We start from the raw sequence: 17475 nt of genomic DNA, 5'->3' as shown, positions 1-17475 counted from the left end.
CTGGAAATAGGATGAAACGAAACCCACGACCCTGTCCTCTCATAAACACAATTCATTTGACATCCTTCGCCAAAACCAACGCTAATGAATAAATCACTTGCCAAGTTTAACATCGTTCATAATTTCTCTCGTCAACGTGAATTATACATTGACATAAGCAGTGATCCCTCTCTCTCAATAATGCGGTGAGTTCAATAACTCGACTGTGAGTATTGTTGGTCGCTGGAAGCTCATTCTCCACGGTACATAATTATTGAAACACTACACCCACAACTCAGGGCAGCCAAGCTCACAGGAGGGAGGCGAAAAACCAAGCAAATGAAATATTCCAATCCAGCACACCCACACATTAATGTTCAATAGTAATGCTTTTCCATTCCATCGCTTCACTCGGGCTTGATTTTCGAAACAATGGCGGCTCAAAAAACTGAAGTAAAACATGGACAAAGTGCACTCACCCAATTTCCCTGCTGACAGAACATGTAAATGGATGCTTTTAAAAGGCATAATGGGATAGACAATATATAGAGAAAATCACTTAATTGGTTTGACACATGAATCATTCCTACATGCTGTTCAATGGGGTTAGATTTTCCACAGCTTCCTGGTTGGGGGATGGTGTTGATTATGAGTCTATTATTCACAAAGAGTCTCAGACTAGGATCATTTTATCCTTTTAGATCATAATTAATAAGATGTCATGGACAAGAGGGACCTGATCCTAGATCAGCACTCCTACTCGGAGACACTATTTGAATGCAGGCCCTGTTCTGTAATCACTAATCTATTCACAACAGAGATGGGCAAGAGGCTGACGTCTACTTGATTGAGAGATGCTCAACATTTAATTAACAGGCCCATCACAGTACAATGATGTTGATTACCAGCACTGCAGCTTTATAAGTGGTTAATACACATGCCTACAATTCATTATACAGAGCATTTGTATATGGACTGCTTTAGATTCGCAAGTGGTTAATGCATATAGTAGACTACACTTTTCCCATCCGACATACGCGGGAAAAACAGGGGGAAATGTATTACTCACCCCTGGGTTTCATGCACTGATGAGCTATAATCAGCTTGATTCATCCAAAATGAATAGAAAGCTTTTATCATGGTCGCCGCAAATGTACAATTGACGCTCAACAGATGGTGTGGTACATATGTAGTGGAGGTCTGGTGGGACAATGACCATGCATCATGATCTGACCAGACGGGAGGGCAGAGAGGGCAACGTTCAGGATTTAGGCAGCCATATTGTAGGGTTACGTGATGTGACAGGTCTGCCACCCTAATGGCACCCTATTCCCTACATAGTGCACTACTTTCGAAGAGGGCCCATATGGGAATGTGGGGAATAGGGTGCCATTTAGGACAGAAGCCCTGTTTGACGTCTCTGTTTTAGTCTGGTAGCAATTCAACTTAGTCTAATCTGGCTAATGACTTTATTTAATACTCTGAAGTCTGCATGCATTAGAATTTACAGCCGAGTTCCGCAATTCCAGGAGCTGTAAAAGTGTTCTATTCTCCATTGTTGCCTGGTCATTAATACTGCCTCTGACATGTTTATCTACACTTGACATGAACCCCTGACCGAAATAATATATTTCCTGTCTGGCATTGATGATTTATCCGGCTTGGCTTCAAATGTTTCCCAGCTCTGGGGTACGTTCCAAAACCCACCTTATTCCCTATACCGTGCACTACCCAGAACTGGTCAAATGTAGTGCACTATGGAGGAACTAAGGTTCCGTTTGGGATGTAGACTAGGTCTCTACCAGGATGGGACTATTGAAATCTATCTGCTAAAATATTGAAGCTTTAACTGGCAATGTCACAGTGATTTAACCTTAAGGGGGCCAAGACTGAGAATACTTCAGTTTCAAAGAGAGCTCTTTTTGACTGATGATGTAACTGCACAGCGGCAGCAAGGAGACACAGATACTGTGTTTTGATTAGGAGAGGAACATTGGGTCTCTGCCTCTCTGCTCTTTACTTGACATGTATGTAATGACAATGAATGGCAATAGAAATAGCTGGGTTATGTGTGGACACAATCATTTCTGGCCCGAACACCCCTCCCCCAGATTCTTCTTGTTTGAATAGTGCATACTAATGGCTTGTCTACCAGTGACCTTTCCTAATTAATGTAAATCGGAATTGAGATCCTGGTACATGTTCTCACTTAGCTAAGGGTTAGTCTTACCTCTACATGGTGGAAACAGACAATAATTTGTTATTTTCTTTACATGTCTCAAATGGAAATGCATTTGTCCAGCCTCTGGGTTCCCATTGCTCAAGAAGCAGAGCTAAAGCGAACATTATCAAATAGACCAATATGACTTAGAAAGTTACTGTCCAGTACCTACAGTACCTTAATAATACACTTACTGCCTTGGAAAACAATCTCCCGTTTACCTTCATGGAAACCATCACAGTAAATCATGATAAAGATAGACTTGGTTGAGGTTCTTTATGTGGACATTTGTTACGTGAGGTCTCAGCTTGCTCGCTGTGTGCAGAGTGAAAACTCTTTAGCTACAGGAGGTGTAGTGTGGTTTCCTGGGAGTTCTCTGTGAGACGTACCGACACGCAGTTCATCTCTCCTGATGCTCTCGTTATCATGCCAGTCTCTCCTCCTCAAGCCGTCCGTCCAGGTGTAAATGTGTCCTTCGCTCAGCCCCAGCGAGAAGCCCTGAGAAAGAGGAGAGGGGGAAGAGGGTGGGGGACAATTCCATCATTCCATCATCATCCACTCCGAGAGATTAAACGCTGCAATTCAGTGTGAGCCTCAGCCAAACAGTAAAATAAAGAGAACGGTAAAACACCTACATTTTGATAGAGCGTTCAGCCCTGATATTTTAACTGACCATCATGTCTATTCATTCTCCCTTCACTCCATCAACAGTCGAACATGTGCTGATTCTAATTAAAAAATATATATATTCTATATGAATGACATTCGAATTTAACTATTAAAAAAAACGTATACATGAAGGAGCCTGAAGTGACTTCAAATTGCTCTCTAAAGTGCTTCCCAGTGCAACAAAAGCTAGAAGTTGGTAATAATTGAGATATCCTAAGCTTTGTTCTGCTTTCTGTTTGCACTCTGTGAATTTTGAAGGTTGCCTTGGAGGTTCAGAGAAATAATTGCCTTTAACCTGAACTTTAGCAGGGAGCTTGCTGCAAACACAAATACAGTCTATACAGTTTATGCTGTACATTCATCTAATGTCATTGAACACTAGTTAATTTAATAATGTTTACATACTGTTTTACAAACTTCATATGAATATACTGTATCCTAGTCAAGGCTCATCCTATATAGCTCCTGCTGTACAGTCGTGGCCAAAGGTTTTGAGAATGACACAAATATTAATTTTTCACAAAGTCTGCTACCTCAGTTTGTATGATGGCAATTTGCATATGCACCAGAATGTTATGAAGAGTGATCAGATGAATTGCAATTAATTGCAAAGTCCCTCTTTGCCATGCAAATTAAATAAATCCCCCAAAAACATTTACACTGCATTTCAGCCCTGCCACAAAAGGACCAGCTGACATGTCAGTGATTCTCTCGTTAACACAGGTGTGAGTGTTGACGAGGACAAGGCTGGAGATCACTCTGTCATGCTGATTGAGTTTGAATAACAGACTGGAAGCTTCAAAAGGAGGATGGTGCTTTGGTATCATTGTTCTTCCTCTGTCAAACATAGTTAAACGCAAGGAAAAACATACCGTCATCATTGCTTTGCACAAAAAGGGTTTCACAGGCAAGGATATTGCTGCCAGTAAGATTGCACCTCAATCAACCATTTACCGGATCATCAAGAACTTCAAGGAGAGTGGTTCTGTTGTGAAGGGCTGAAATGGCGCCCAAGAAAGTTCTGTTTCTTGGGCTTCAGGCGCCCAAGAAAGTCCAGCAAGTCCCAGGACTGTCTCCTAAAGTTGATTCAGCTGCGGGATCGGGAAACCAGTACAGATCTTGCTCAGGAATGGCAGCAGGCAGGTGTGAGTGCATCTGCACACACAGTGAGGTGAAGACTTTTGGAGGATGGAACCAACACATCCTCCGAGAGCAACTTCTCTCAACCATCCAGGAACAGTTTGGTGATGAACAATGCCTTTTCCAGCATGATGGAGCACCTTGTCATAAGGCAAAAGTGATAACTAAGTGGCTCAGGGAACTAAACATCGATATTTTGGGTCCATGGCCAGGAAACTCCACAGACCTTAATCCCATTGAGAACTTGTGGTCAAACCTCAAGAGGCGGGTGGACAAACAAAAGCCCATAAATTCTGACAAACTCCAAGCATTGATTATGCAAGAATGGGCTGCCATCAGTCAGTATGTGGCCCAGAAGTTAATTGACAGCATGTCAGGGAGGATTGCAGAGGTCTTGAAAAAGAAGGGTCAACACTGCAAATATTGACTCTTTGCATCAACTTCATGTAATTGTCAATAAAATCCTTTGACACTTATGAAATGCTTGTAATTATACTTCAGTATTCCATAGTGACATCTGACAAAAATATCTACACTGAAGCAGCCAACTTTGTGGAAATGAATGTTTGTGTCATTCTCAAAACTTTTGGCCACGACTGTACACACCTGTTCTATTCATATAAGTGTCTATAAAAGCCTTACTGTCTATACACACCATTAACATACATACAGTACCAGTCAAACGCTTGGACACTCCTATTCATTCAAGTGATTTTCTTTCTTTTTACTACTTTCTACATTGTAGAATAATAGTGAATACATCAAAACTATGAAATAACACATATGGAATCATGTAGTAACCAAAAAAGTGTTAAACAAATCAAAATGTATTTTATATTTGAGAATCTTCAAAGTAGTCACCCTTTGCCTTGATGATAGCTTTACACACTATTGGAATTCTCTCAACCAGCTTCATGAGGTCGTCACCTGGAATGCATTTCAATTAACAGGTGTGCCTTGTTAAAAGTTACTTTGTTGAATTTCTGTCCTTCTTAATGCATTCGAGCTAATCAGTTGTGATGTGACAAGGTAGGGTTGGTACACAGAAGATTTGGTAAAAGACCAAGTCCATATTATGGCAAGAACAGCTCAAATAAGCAAAGAGAAATAACAGTCCATCATTACTTTAAAACATGAAGGTCAGTCAATATGGAACATTTGAAGAACTTTGTGCAGTCGCAAAAACCATCCAGCACTATGATGAAACTGGCTCTCATGAGGACCGCCACAGGAAAGGAAGACCCGGAGTTACCTCTGCTGCAGAGGATAACTTCATTAGAGTCACCAGCTTCAGAAATTGCAGCCCAAATAAATGCTTCACAGAGTTCAAGTAACAGACACATCTATCTCAACATCAACTGTTCAGAGGAGACTGTGTGAATCAGGCCTTTATGGTCGAATTGCTGCAAAGAAACCACTACTAAAGGACACCAATAAGAAAAGGAGACTTCTTGGGCCAAGAAACACGGGCAATAGACATCAGACCTGTGGAAATTTGTCCTTTGGTCTGATGAGTCCAAATTTGAGATTTTTGGTTCCAACCGCCGTGTGTTTGTGAGACGCCGAGTAGGTGAATCTCCGCATGTGACGCATGAGACGATCTCCGCATGTGTGGTTTCCACCCCACCGTGAAGCATGGAGGAGGTTGTGTGATGGTGTGGGGGTGGGTTGCTGGTGACACTGTTTGTGATTGATTTAGAATTCAAGGCACACTTAACCAGCATGGCTACCACAGAATTCTGCAGTAATACGTCATCCCATCTGGTTTGCTGGGATTATCATTTGTTTTTCAACAGGACAATGACCCAACACACCTCTATTTGACTAAGAAGGACAGTGATGGAATGCTGCATCAGATGACCTGGGCTTTACAATCACCCGACCTCAACCAAATTGAGATGGTTTGGGAGGAGTTGGACCGCAGAGTGAAGAAAAAGCAGCCAACAAGTGCTCAGCATATGTGGGAACTCCTTCAAGACTGTTGGAAAAGCATTCCAGGTGAAGCTGTTTGAGAGAATGCCAAGAGTGCAAAGCTGTCATCAAGGCAAAGGGTGGCTACTTTGAAGAATTAAAATGTAAATATATTTATTTAACACTTTTACTACATGATTCCATGTGTGATTCCATGTGTGTTATTTCATAGTTTTGATGTCTTCACTATTATTCTACAATGTAGAAAAATAATAATAATAAAGAAATAATTATTTGCATTCCTGACTGACATTACTCAATCTGATATGTCTTAATTTCTTGTTCTTTTATTTGACTTTTGGATTATGGGAGCGTTGTCATTGTATTGCTAGATGTTGCTGCATTGGTGGAGCTAGAAACATACGCATTTTGCTGCATTGGTGATACCATCTGCAAAACTGTGTACATGACCAATAAACTTTGATTTTATTTGAAGTCATAACCGGAGGAGGAAGAAGAAGCTTTTATGAAATGCTACTACGTTTAAAAGCACCGTGGCGCAGATACAGCTTGGTAATCTCTCCTTCTTTCTCACTCTCTCTCACACACACTCCCAATATGATACATCTCAAAGGTGTGTATAATCATATTAGTCATCGCAGGGCAGGAAAAAAATGTCCCTTCCTGGTTTGATGTCTTTTGAGGATTTAGGAGTCGTCGTTACGCCAAAGTGGCTAACTGCCAAGCCCTGAAAAACATCTGTACATTTACAGTGACTTTTCTGATCATAGAAATGGGAGAGAAGAGGAACACTGCAATTACTCCACGGGGTATCTGCCGAAAAAGACCCATTGACAAATGGGACCATTATGTTTCCTGTCTGTTTCCAAAAGCTGCTAAAAAGTGGCCCTTCTGAGGCCCTGCATAATTTTACTTCTCAAGAGATGCTGAAGTATCATGGCATGTAGGTGGAAATGTGGTGATTGTGGTTCAAATGGACCCCTCACTAAATAGACCCCTCACAAATGGACCCCTATAGTGCTTTAGAAGAGCTAACTTATCAGCAGCTTTTGGAAACAGACAGGACACCAGAGTCATAACGATCCACTTTAACCCTTCCCATTTGTCAATGGGTCTTTTATGTTCGATTCCCTGTGGAGTAATTGTGGTGTTTCTCTTCTCTCCCCAAGTAGCAGTGAGATAATGCCCTATGGGTAGCTGCATGGCTATTACGAGCAATTTGAGCTACAGGGCTACAACTAGACCTTGGCTATGTTCAGTAGGGCAGGCAGTAGTAAAATCTCTGCAGACAGTACTTCCCTGTTTCACGCCATTTCAAAACGTTTCCCTCAACTGAACAAGACAATAGAGGCATTCTGTAATGCTATTATCTCACCTCAGAGATCCTGATAGCACATTCATATGTTAGCTCTGAGAACAAACACACTCCTGAATGGTAAATCAACAGACGTTCCTCATGAGAGTCGGAGTGGTTTACTGTTAGCTGAAGGCAATATGGCTGTGTTTACACAGGCAGCCCATTTGTGATCTTTTTCCACTAATTGGCCTTTTGACCAATCAAATCAGCTCTGGGAAAGATTGGATGTGAAAAGATCAGAATTGGCCTGCCCGTGTAAACGCAGCCCATGAGGCACATATCAAAATAAGGGATTTGGAGATAGAGGAACAATAGTAATTTAAAGAGACACACCGCAATGAATTTGTGCTTTTGAATAACTTTACAAAGCCATGTAGATATATGAAGAGAGCGATCATGATCATATCGGAGAATTTAAAATCTTGAATGAGGTGGTATTTTATAGCTAATCAGCCTCTGCTGGACATAATTCAGTTACTTTACAGTTGGATGTGATCTAAAGTCTAACGGAGCATGTCTTTTTGAGACAGTTATTACAGTCTCCTCACTTCACGAATCAGAGGTAAGAAGGATAGGGATACAGTTGGATAATTGAAAATAAGCTCCAATGTCAAATGAAGCATGAGGTTGAAAAGAAAAATGTGTGTTTACTGCTTAGAGTTCCATTCTATATTAGGGACAGACGTGAGATTTAGAGAACACATCTGATAAATCTTGTGATGAAAAAACAAGGACAGTGTTGACTTCTAAAAGTCAACTGATGCTATTAATTAGCATAGGATACATTTCAAACTTTTCTTTCCTTTTTTTAGGTAATGTTGCCATGACAACTGTTCAATAAATGGAGGATACTTTATGAAGTCACTTCACCCACATGAGAGTGAAGGATACTACAGTTTATGTGAGGGATAACTGTGTCTGTATTCACACATCCATGCCAGCTTGTTTTCACTACAAATAATATATTCTAACTACTCAGGTAGAGGCTAAGAGGCTGATATCATTACAGTCACAACTGTGACCCTGCGAAACCCTGCACGTTGAGTAATTTACATCTCTCTCAAGCAGACACGGGACACAGCTCAAAATAATTTCCAAGCCAAGAGGTAAACCAAATCTTTAAAGGAGTGCAATTTATATTGTCCTATAATTCCTATTTCATTGCCACCTGAAGACACTAAGGTCCACGCCTGTTAAATGTCTAAATGACCCCAGGGTTTCACACACACGAAGACAGACAGAGAACTCATCTTCTGATCCACACCTCATAAAGGGCAGGTCAAGGGGTGTCGGAGCTGGCTACCAATATTTCATGACTTCTCCTTCTCAGACTCCCAGGCTTTGAAGGCTACGACACAGACACACACACACAAATGCGTGTGCATGCAAATGCACACACACACACACACACACACACACACACACACACACACACACACACACACACACACACACACACACACACACACACACACACACACACACACACACACACACACACACACACACACACACACACACACACACACACACACGGCAAAGGAATGTTTTGAACAAAGCAGGCCGCCACCCTAAGCACTGTGCATCTGTTCATGCCCTTTCACATATTGTGCTTTCACCTGCTTTAAATATTCTAATGTAGACTGTATAATGGGGATATATACTATGTTTTTCTAGGTTCATATCAGGTTAGGAATAACTCCAGAGTACAACGTTTTCTTCTCTCCAGGTCTATCGAGAATAGAACATCAGTATGCATTGAGCTAGCTAATCGACCTAGCCTCTGAAAATCTGAAGAGTGTTGTTTTCTGCAAAGAGGAATTCTTGGTCAGGGTTGTACTTGTTCAGGTTCGTCCGGGACTCATTGTGAGACTGTTCCTTTTGGTCTGGGTTTTGTCCTTCAATGTCCTTGCAGCACTGGCGGTGAGCCGCCTGAAAAATACATCCGAAAGAAACACTACTTCAAGTTAAAGTTAGGTAGGAGGCTATTGATTAAGTTCCTGCATTAAGTTATTTTTCCAACCGTTTTCGGTAAGAGAACTTTGTGGGTAAACGCAAATGGTTCTTTTCCTCTATGCCCTATGTGTATTCAAACTAAAAACCTTGTGGAGAAATAAGCCCTAATGCTTTGAAAATATACACTTTCCCCACCAACCAATGCTGTAAGATAGCTAGACAGACAGACAGGCTGATCAATAAACAGCACAGTGACCTTGCCTCTGTAAGTCTGACCTCAGCAGTGGATCAAGGCTTGACAGGTCCTGTGGGGGATGGCTCAAATCAAAATAAGAGGAAGACATACTACTCAGACCAGACTAACCCTGTCTTAGTGTACTCTCCATAGAGATACACACATCACTCTATCCATCTCCAGGGTCCTCCCTCTCTCCTCTGCTTATTCTGTTCTGTTTTTTCTTCTCTCCATTGATCTGTTCCTTCTAATCCTGTACTGTACAGTGTACTCTTCCTCTCTCTCTGAAACCAAAATGTTGTTTGGTTTTCCCTCTCCTCTCCTGTCCTGTACTTACTTCTGTTAATCTGTTCTGTTCTGTTCATCTGTTCAGTTCATTTGTTTTGTTCATCTGTTCTGTTCTGTTCAGTTAATCTGTTCTATTCTGTCCTGTTCTGTTAATCTGTCCTGTCCTGTTTTGCCCTGTTCTGCTAATCTGTTATATTCTGTCCTGTTCTGTCCTGTACTGTTCTGTTCATCTATCCTGTTCCGTTCTGATCTATTCATCTGTTCTGTTCTGTCCTGTCCTGTTCATCTATCCTGTTCCGTTCTGATCTATTCATCTGTTCTGTTCTGTCCTGTCCTGTTCATCTGTTCTGTTCTGTCCTGTCCTGTTCATCTATCCTGTTCCGTTCTGATCTATTCATCTGTTCTGTTCTGTCCTGTCCTGTTCATCTGTTCTGTCCTGTTTTGTTCATCTGTTCTGTCCTGTTTTGTTCATCTGTTCTGTCCTGTTTTGTTCACCTCTCCTGTTCTGTACTGTTCTGTTCATTTGTCCTGTTCTGTCCTGTTCTGTCCTGTCCTATTCATCTGTTCTGTTCTGTTCATCTGTTTTGTTCTGTCCTGTCCTATTCATCTGTTCTGTTCATCTGTTTTGTTCTGTCCTGTCCTATTCATCTGTTCTATTCTATTCATCTGTTCTGTTCTGTCCATCTGTTCTGTCCTGTCCTATTCATCTGTTCTATTCTATTCATCTGTTCTGTTCTGTCCTGTCCTGTTCATCTGTTCTTTCCTGTCCTATTCATCTGTTCTATTCTATTCATCTGTTCTGTTCTGTCCTGTTCTGTTCATCTGTTCTGTTCTGTCCTGTTCATCTGTTCTGTCCTGTCCTGTTCATCTGTTCTGTTCTTTTGCTTTTTCTTCTCCTTCACCTTGTCTGTTTGCTCTCCTCCTCCTCTCTTTCTCTCCTCCTCCTCTCCCCCTTATTCTGTTGTTCCTCCATTCCCTTTCTGTTTCTCTCTTCTCCTCCTTTCTACTCTTTCTCTTCTTCTTCCCTCTGTTCTTAGAGCCTGCTGAGACTGGCAGTCTGTCGGGCTGCGCTCCCTGCACATTGATTCCAGTAAATTTACCAATTACCGTACAGGCTCTGCCCAGACAGCTCGGGGTCTAGGGCCACAGACTCACTGCACAATGTGCTACTTAATTACACATGCTGAGAATGCTGCTCTCTCGCCCAGCAGAGGAACACGCAGGTATTGCAGGAGTTGTTTTATAACCTACATGCGCTAACACACAGATTCATTTGGGAGTACTTTTAGGTCTCTGTATTCTAACAATGGGAAAGGTTCTTCATATAATGATGGCAGAAGATGTGATTTTCAATAGATATCTGCAGTGATACTATAGAACTGACATTTAACAACCCATTTGAGAAGGTTGTTAGGTATTCTGACTTTCACTGGTCACCAACTGTGACTCAGTAGTAATCTGTCTCTCTCTCTCTCATCATCACTACCAGTCCCATGTGGCGCTGCAAATTAATGTCTGTGTGGATTTTAATATAATAATAATAATAATATATGCCATTTGCTTTTATCCAAAGCGACTTACAGTCATGTGTGCATACATTCTAATGGGTGGTCCCGGGAATTGAACCCACTACCCTGGCGTTGGCCATGCTCTACCAACTGAGCTACAGAAGGATCCAGTTCTGTCTCTTGTCTCTTTCTCTTCCACTATGGATACTGTGTGACTCTGTGCCTACAGCCCCTTCCCTCTCTCTCTCTTTCCATTCCATGCCAGGAAAGAAACGAACATGGGAAGATATTTCACTCTAACTATGCAAATGTTTGCTCATCAGAGTGCAGTTAAGACCCTGGTGGCGGCCGGTCGAGGTCGCTCTGCTCTCTCTGGAGGGAGAGAGGTTATGAAGTTTTCACTGGCACATATTTACGAGAGAGAGGGAGAGAGCGAGATAGCGAGAGGGAGAGAGAGTGAGAGAGACAGAGAGAAGTAAAAATCCCCCACCAAACTGCTCCAGCTCCCAACATCTAGGCTGGCTGGGGTTCTCAGTGGCACAGACTTCACTTAGCATCATGGGCTAATTTATTCTCTGATGTTTGTTACACTGAATGACTGCCACTACTAGAAGCTTATATAGGCATCAGCTGTGACGGTCTTGGAATTTGAGGTTACGGTAATTGGTCAGGCAATATACACGGTCACCAAAATAACCGTTCAGGGTTAAACAAGACATTACACTTCGTTATTATCAAGTAATTTCCTTATTATTCAGGTTATTACTCACAAATATTAATCAACAAATGAAGAAATGCTAAGTTGGAGTGGATCTGTCGCATTTTCGTATTAACACAACATTAATGGAGTCACCATAAAGATATATGCCTACCCTGTCCTTGTCTGTTGGCTTTTCTGCATATAATCCTAATTCGACGCACAAAACCATTCATTCAAACGAAGATCGGTTTTCTCCCACTTTTCCCCAAATAGCTGCATAAGCGGTCATTCGATGGCATTGGGATATGTTCTTCAAAGAGAGGATGCCATAATTTGAGAAATAATGTAGCCGAAGAAAATAAGCCTTTTACGAGATTAAATCATGAAAGGAGCATTTGACTGTTATTAAAGAGATGGAGTCCAGACAGGCTACTTTAGGAAACTTTCTGAATGGACATATAGGCCTATAGAGAGAATCAGTGAACTCACACACACACCCCTGTAAAAGAACCCGTCAATCAAAGCCACCAGCGAATGTCATATTCTGTAAATGAGCAAATATTTCACCTTTCCTTAAAACGTATTTACAAACCTAGGCCTACCTTATGATTTCACAAAAGTAGGCTATAAGATAATGAACTGACAAGGAAAGTGTAACGATCGTTGTTGGAAAGATTGGACCAAGGTGCAGCGTGGAAGGTGTTCATCATGTGTATTCATGTGAACCAGCAACAAAACAAAAGGCTACAATACAAAAACAAGATCTCACACACAACAGGTGGAAAAAGGCTGCCTAAATATGATCCCCAATCAGAGACAATGATAGACTGCACACAGACACAGTGTGTAGAGTCAGAAAACATGGTACCTGAACGGTGACCCACTCCACACGGTGAGTACGGGGAGTTGGCTCTGTTTCGCACCTTGGCTCTTCCAACCAACCCGTGTGCCACTCCCCAAATTTTTTTTTTTGAGGCTGCCTCCCGGACTTCCGTCGTGGCCGCGAACCCCCGGTGTCGTCATTGTTGCTCCTTCACTGCCTCCGCCTGCTTCCATGGCGGGCTTCTGTCTCCTGCCATGATTTTGTTCCACGTCCTCCACTCCTGGCTTTCCTCCCAGGCCCAGGATCCCTGCTCCTCCCGGGCACGCTGCTTGGTCCTGGGGTGGTGGGATCTTCTGTGACGTCGTTCGTAATAATGATAGTCGGACCAAGGTGCAGCGTGGAAGGCGTTCATCATGTTTATTAATGTGAACCAGCAACAAAACAATAAAGAGTAACAAAACGAATGTGCAGCTTTGTAGTGCAAAAAGCTACAATACAAAAGAAGATCCACACACAACAGGTGGAAAAAAGGCTGCCTAAATATGATCCCCAATCAGAGACAATGATAGACAGCTGCCTCTAATTGGGAACCATACTAGGCCAACCTAGAAACGAAAAACTAGAATGCCCAGAATACCCTAGTCACACCCTGACCTAACCAAATAGAGAAATAAAAGGATCTCTAAGGTCAGGGCGTGACAGAAAGTATGAAGGGGACAGCTATGATATAGTATGAAGATGAAATTAACAATCATTCAAATATAAATAAATACACGCAACAGATCCATAGCCTATTTCTCAGCAATGCTGATTATTGAGGGATTGAGGAGCTATTATAATACTGTGAGGAGCTATTATAATACTGTGAGGAACTATTATAATACTGTGAGGAACTATTATAATACTGTGAGGAACTATTACAATACTGTGAGGAACTATTATAATACTGTGAGGAACTATTATAATACTGTGAGGAACTATTATAATACTGTGAGGAACTATTATAATACTGTGAGGAACTATTATAATACTGTGAGGAACTATTATAATACTGTGAGGAACAATTATATGGCGCTGACAGACATGGCAGCTCTGCTTCTAGCTCCAAAGCAACTTTGCAGTATTTCGTTATTTTGTGTGTTATTTCTTACATTTTTTGCACCACAACGTGTTTTGTGTTATTACATACAGCCGGAAAGAACGTTTGGATATCAAAGAGGCGATAACTCAACAGCATTACGACGAGGGATATTACTTTCCTGAATTGGATCATTTGTTTGTTCCCGCAGGGCAATTGAACTTATCCCAGAGGCTGATCCAAGACGCTGCGGGTGGAGATGAGGTATTCGGAGTGGACTTCTAGTCTGACTCAGGAGGGAGGGACACCACCACCGCTTCTGAGTATATTACTCGCCAATGTTCAGTCTACGGACAATAAAGTAGACAAGCTCAGTGTGAGCATCTCCTTCCAGAGAGACATCAGGGAAGGTAACATACTCTGTTTCACGGAATCATGGCTCTCTCTGGATATACTGTCCCAGTCCATACAGCCAGCTGGGTTCTCAGCACATCGTGCAGACAGAATTTTTAATTTTTTAATATTTTTATTTCACCTTTATTTAACCAGGTAGGCTAGTTGAGAACAAGTTCTCATTTGCAACTGCGACCTGGCCAAAATAAAGCATAGCAGTGTGAACAGACAACACAGAGTTACACATGGAGTAAACAATTAACAAGTCAATAACACAGTAGGAAAAAAAATGGGCAGTTTATATACAATGTGTGCAAAAGGCATGAGGAGGTAGGCGAATAATACAATTTTGCAGATTAACACTGGAGTGATAAATGATCAGATGGTCATGTACAGGTAGAGATATTGGTGTGCAAAAGAGCAGAAAAGTAAATAAATAAAAAAACAGTATAAAAACAGTATGGGGATGAGGTAGGTGAAAATGGGTGGGCTATTTACCAATAGACTATGTACAGCTGCAGCGATCGGTTAGCTGCTCGGATAGCTGATGTTTGAAGTTGGTGAGGGAGATAAAAGACTCCAACTTCAGCGATTTTTGCAGTTCGTTCCAGTCACAGGCAGCAGAGTACTGGAACGAAAGGCGGCCAAATGAGGTGTTGGCTTTAGGGATGATCAGTGAGATACACCTGCTGGAGCGCGTGCTACGGATGGGTGTTGCCATCGTGACCAGTGAACTGAGATAAGGCGGAGCTTTACCTAGCATGGACTTGTAGATGACCTGGAGCCAGTGGGTCTGGCGACGAATATGTAGTGAGGGCCAGCCGACTAGAGCATACAAGTCGCAGTGGTGGGTGGTATAAGGTGCTTTAGTGACAAAACGAATGGCACTGTGATAGACTACATCCAGTTTGCTGAGTAGAGTGTTGGAAGCCATTTTGTAGATGACATCGCCGAAGTCGAGGATCGGTAGGATAGTCAGTTTTACTAGGGTAAGCTTGGCGGCGTGAGTGAAGGAGGCTTTGTTGCGGAATAGAAAGCCGACTCTTGATTTGATTTTCGATTGGAGATGTTTGATGTGAGTCTGGAAGGAGAGTTTGCAGTCTAGCCAGACACCTAGGTACTTATAGGTGTCCACATATTCAAGGTCGGAACCATCCAGGGTGGTGATGCTAGTCGGGCATGCGGGTGCAGGCAGCGATCGGTTGAAAAGCATGCATTTGGTTTTACTCGCGTTTAAGAGCAGTTGGAGGCCACGGAAGGAGTGCTGTATGGCATTGAAGCTCGTTTGGAGGTTAGATAGCACAGTGTCCAATGACGGGCCAAAAGTATATAGAATGGTGTCGTCTGCGTAGAGGTGGATCAGGGAATCGCCCGCAGCAAGAGCAACATCATTGATATATACAGAGAAAAGAGTCGGCCCGAGAATTGAACCCTGTGGCACCCCCATAGAGACTGCCAGAGGACCGGACAGCATGCCCTCCGATTTGACACACTGAACTCTGTCTGCAAAGTAATTGGTGAACCAGGCAAGGCAGTCATCCGAAAAACCGAGGCTATTGAGTCTGCCGATAAGAATATGGTGATTGACAGAGTCGAAAGCCTTGGCGAGGTCGATGAAGACGGCTGCACAGTACTGTCTTTTATCGATGGCGGTTATGATATCGTTTAGTACCTTGAGTGTAGCTGAGGTGCACCCGTGACCGGCTCGGAAACCAGATTGCACAGCGGAACTCTCCGGAAAGAAGAAAGGCAGAGGTGTATGTTTCATGATTAAATACTCATGGTGTAATTGTCAGAGCGTACAGAAACTCAAGTCATTTTGTTCATCTGACCTAGAAAACCTCACAATCATGAACCTCCCAAGATAATTCTCTTCGGTTATAGTCACAGCCGTGTATATTCCCCCTCAAGCCGATACCACGACAGCCCTCGTGGAACTCCACTGGACTTTGTCCAAACTGGAAACCACTTTTACTGAGGCCGTGTTTATTGTAACTGGGGATTTTAACAAAGAAATTTTGAGGAAAATGCTCCTGAAGTTCTATCAACACATTGGCTGTAGTACACCGCGCTACTAAAATACATGATCACTGCTATTCGCCCTTTCGGGATGTCTACAAGGCCCTCCCCGCCCTCCCTTCGGAAAATGAGATCACAACTCTATTTTCTCCTCCCTTCCTCTAGGCAGAACCTCAAACGGGAAGTACCAGTACTAAGGTCTATTCAATGCTGGTCTGACCAATCGGAATCCATGCTTCAAGATTGTTTTGATCACGCGGACTGGGATATGTTCTGGGTAGCCTCTGAGAATAACACTAACAATGTCATGGACACGGTGACTGAGTTAATCAGGAAGTGTATGGGGATGTTGTTCCCACGGTGACTATTAAAACCTACCCAAACCAGAAACTGTGGATAGATGGCAGCATTAGTGCAAAACTGAAAGTGCAAACCACCGCATTTAACCATGGTAAGGTGGGAATATGGTTGAATACAGACAGTGTAGTTATTCCCTCCGTAAGGCAATCAAACAGGCAAAAAGTCAGTGCAGAGACAAAGTGGAGTTGCAATTCCACGGCTCAGACACGAGATATATGTGGCAGGGTCTACAGACAATCACGAATTACAAAGGGAAAACCAGTCAAGTCACGGACACCGACATCTTGCTTCCAGACAAGCTAAACACCTTCATCACCCGCTTTGAGGATAGCACAGTGCCACCGACCGGCCCGCTCCCAAGGACTGTGGGCTCTCATTCTCCGTGGCCGACGTGAGTAAGACATTCAAGCTTGTTAACCCTTGCAAGGCTGCCAGACCAGACAGCATCCCTAGCTGCGTCCTCAGTGTTTACGGACATATTCAATCTCTCCCTATCCCGATCCCAATATATCCACCATTGTTCCTGTACGCAAAAAAGCAAAGGTAACTGAACTAAATTAGTATAGCCCCGTAGCAGACACTTCTGTCATCATGAAGTGCTTTGGGAGGCTAGTTAATGATCATATCACTTCTGCGTCACCTGAATGGATGTCCCACAAGGGTTCGTGCTCAGCCCTCTCCTGTACTTCCTGTTCACCCATGACTGCGTGGCTGCGCACGCCTCCAACTCAATCATCAAGTTTGCCGATGACAACTGTAGTAGGCCTGATTACCAACAATGACGAGACAGCCTACAGGGAGGAGGTGAGGGCCCTGG

The 17475-nt window shown here is 42.7% G+C and overlaps 1 protein-coding gene across 1 annotated transcript in view; it reads right to left on the bottom strand.

The window, feature by feature from the left end:
* Positions 1-17475, bottom strand: part of LOC124012048 (polypeptide N-acetylgalactosaminyltransferase-like 6) — a 284665-nt gene that overhangs the window by 223537 nt on the left and 43653 nt on the right. Inside the window, exon 3 of the mRNA XM_046325419.1 lies at positions 2590-2698. Within this exon, the coding sequence (XP_046181375.1) occupies positions 2590-2698 (109 nt within the window). The remainder of the gene's footprint in view (positions 1-2589; positions 2699-17475) is intronic.

The sequence above is a fragment of the Oncorhynchus gorbuscha genome, linkage group LG24 (genome assembly GCF_021184085.1).
Source record: "Oncorhynchus gorbuscha isolate QuinsamMale2020 ecotype Even-year linkage group LG24, OgorEven_v1.0, whole genome shotgun sequence".
In the NCBI taxonomy this organism is placed as follows: Eukaryota; Metazoa; Chordata; class Actinopteri; order Salmoniformes; family Salmonidae; genus Oncorhynchus; species Oncorhynchus gorbuscha.
This window is presented reverse-complemented; position numbering and strand designations above follow the sequence as displayed.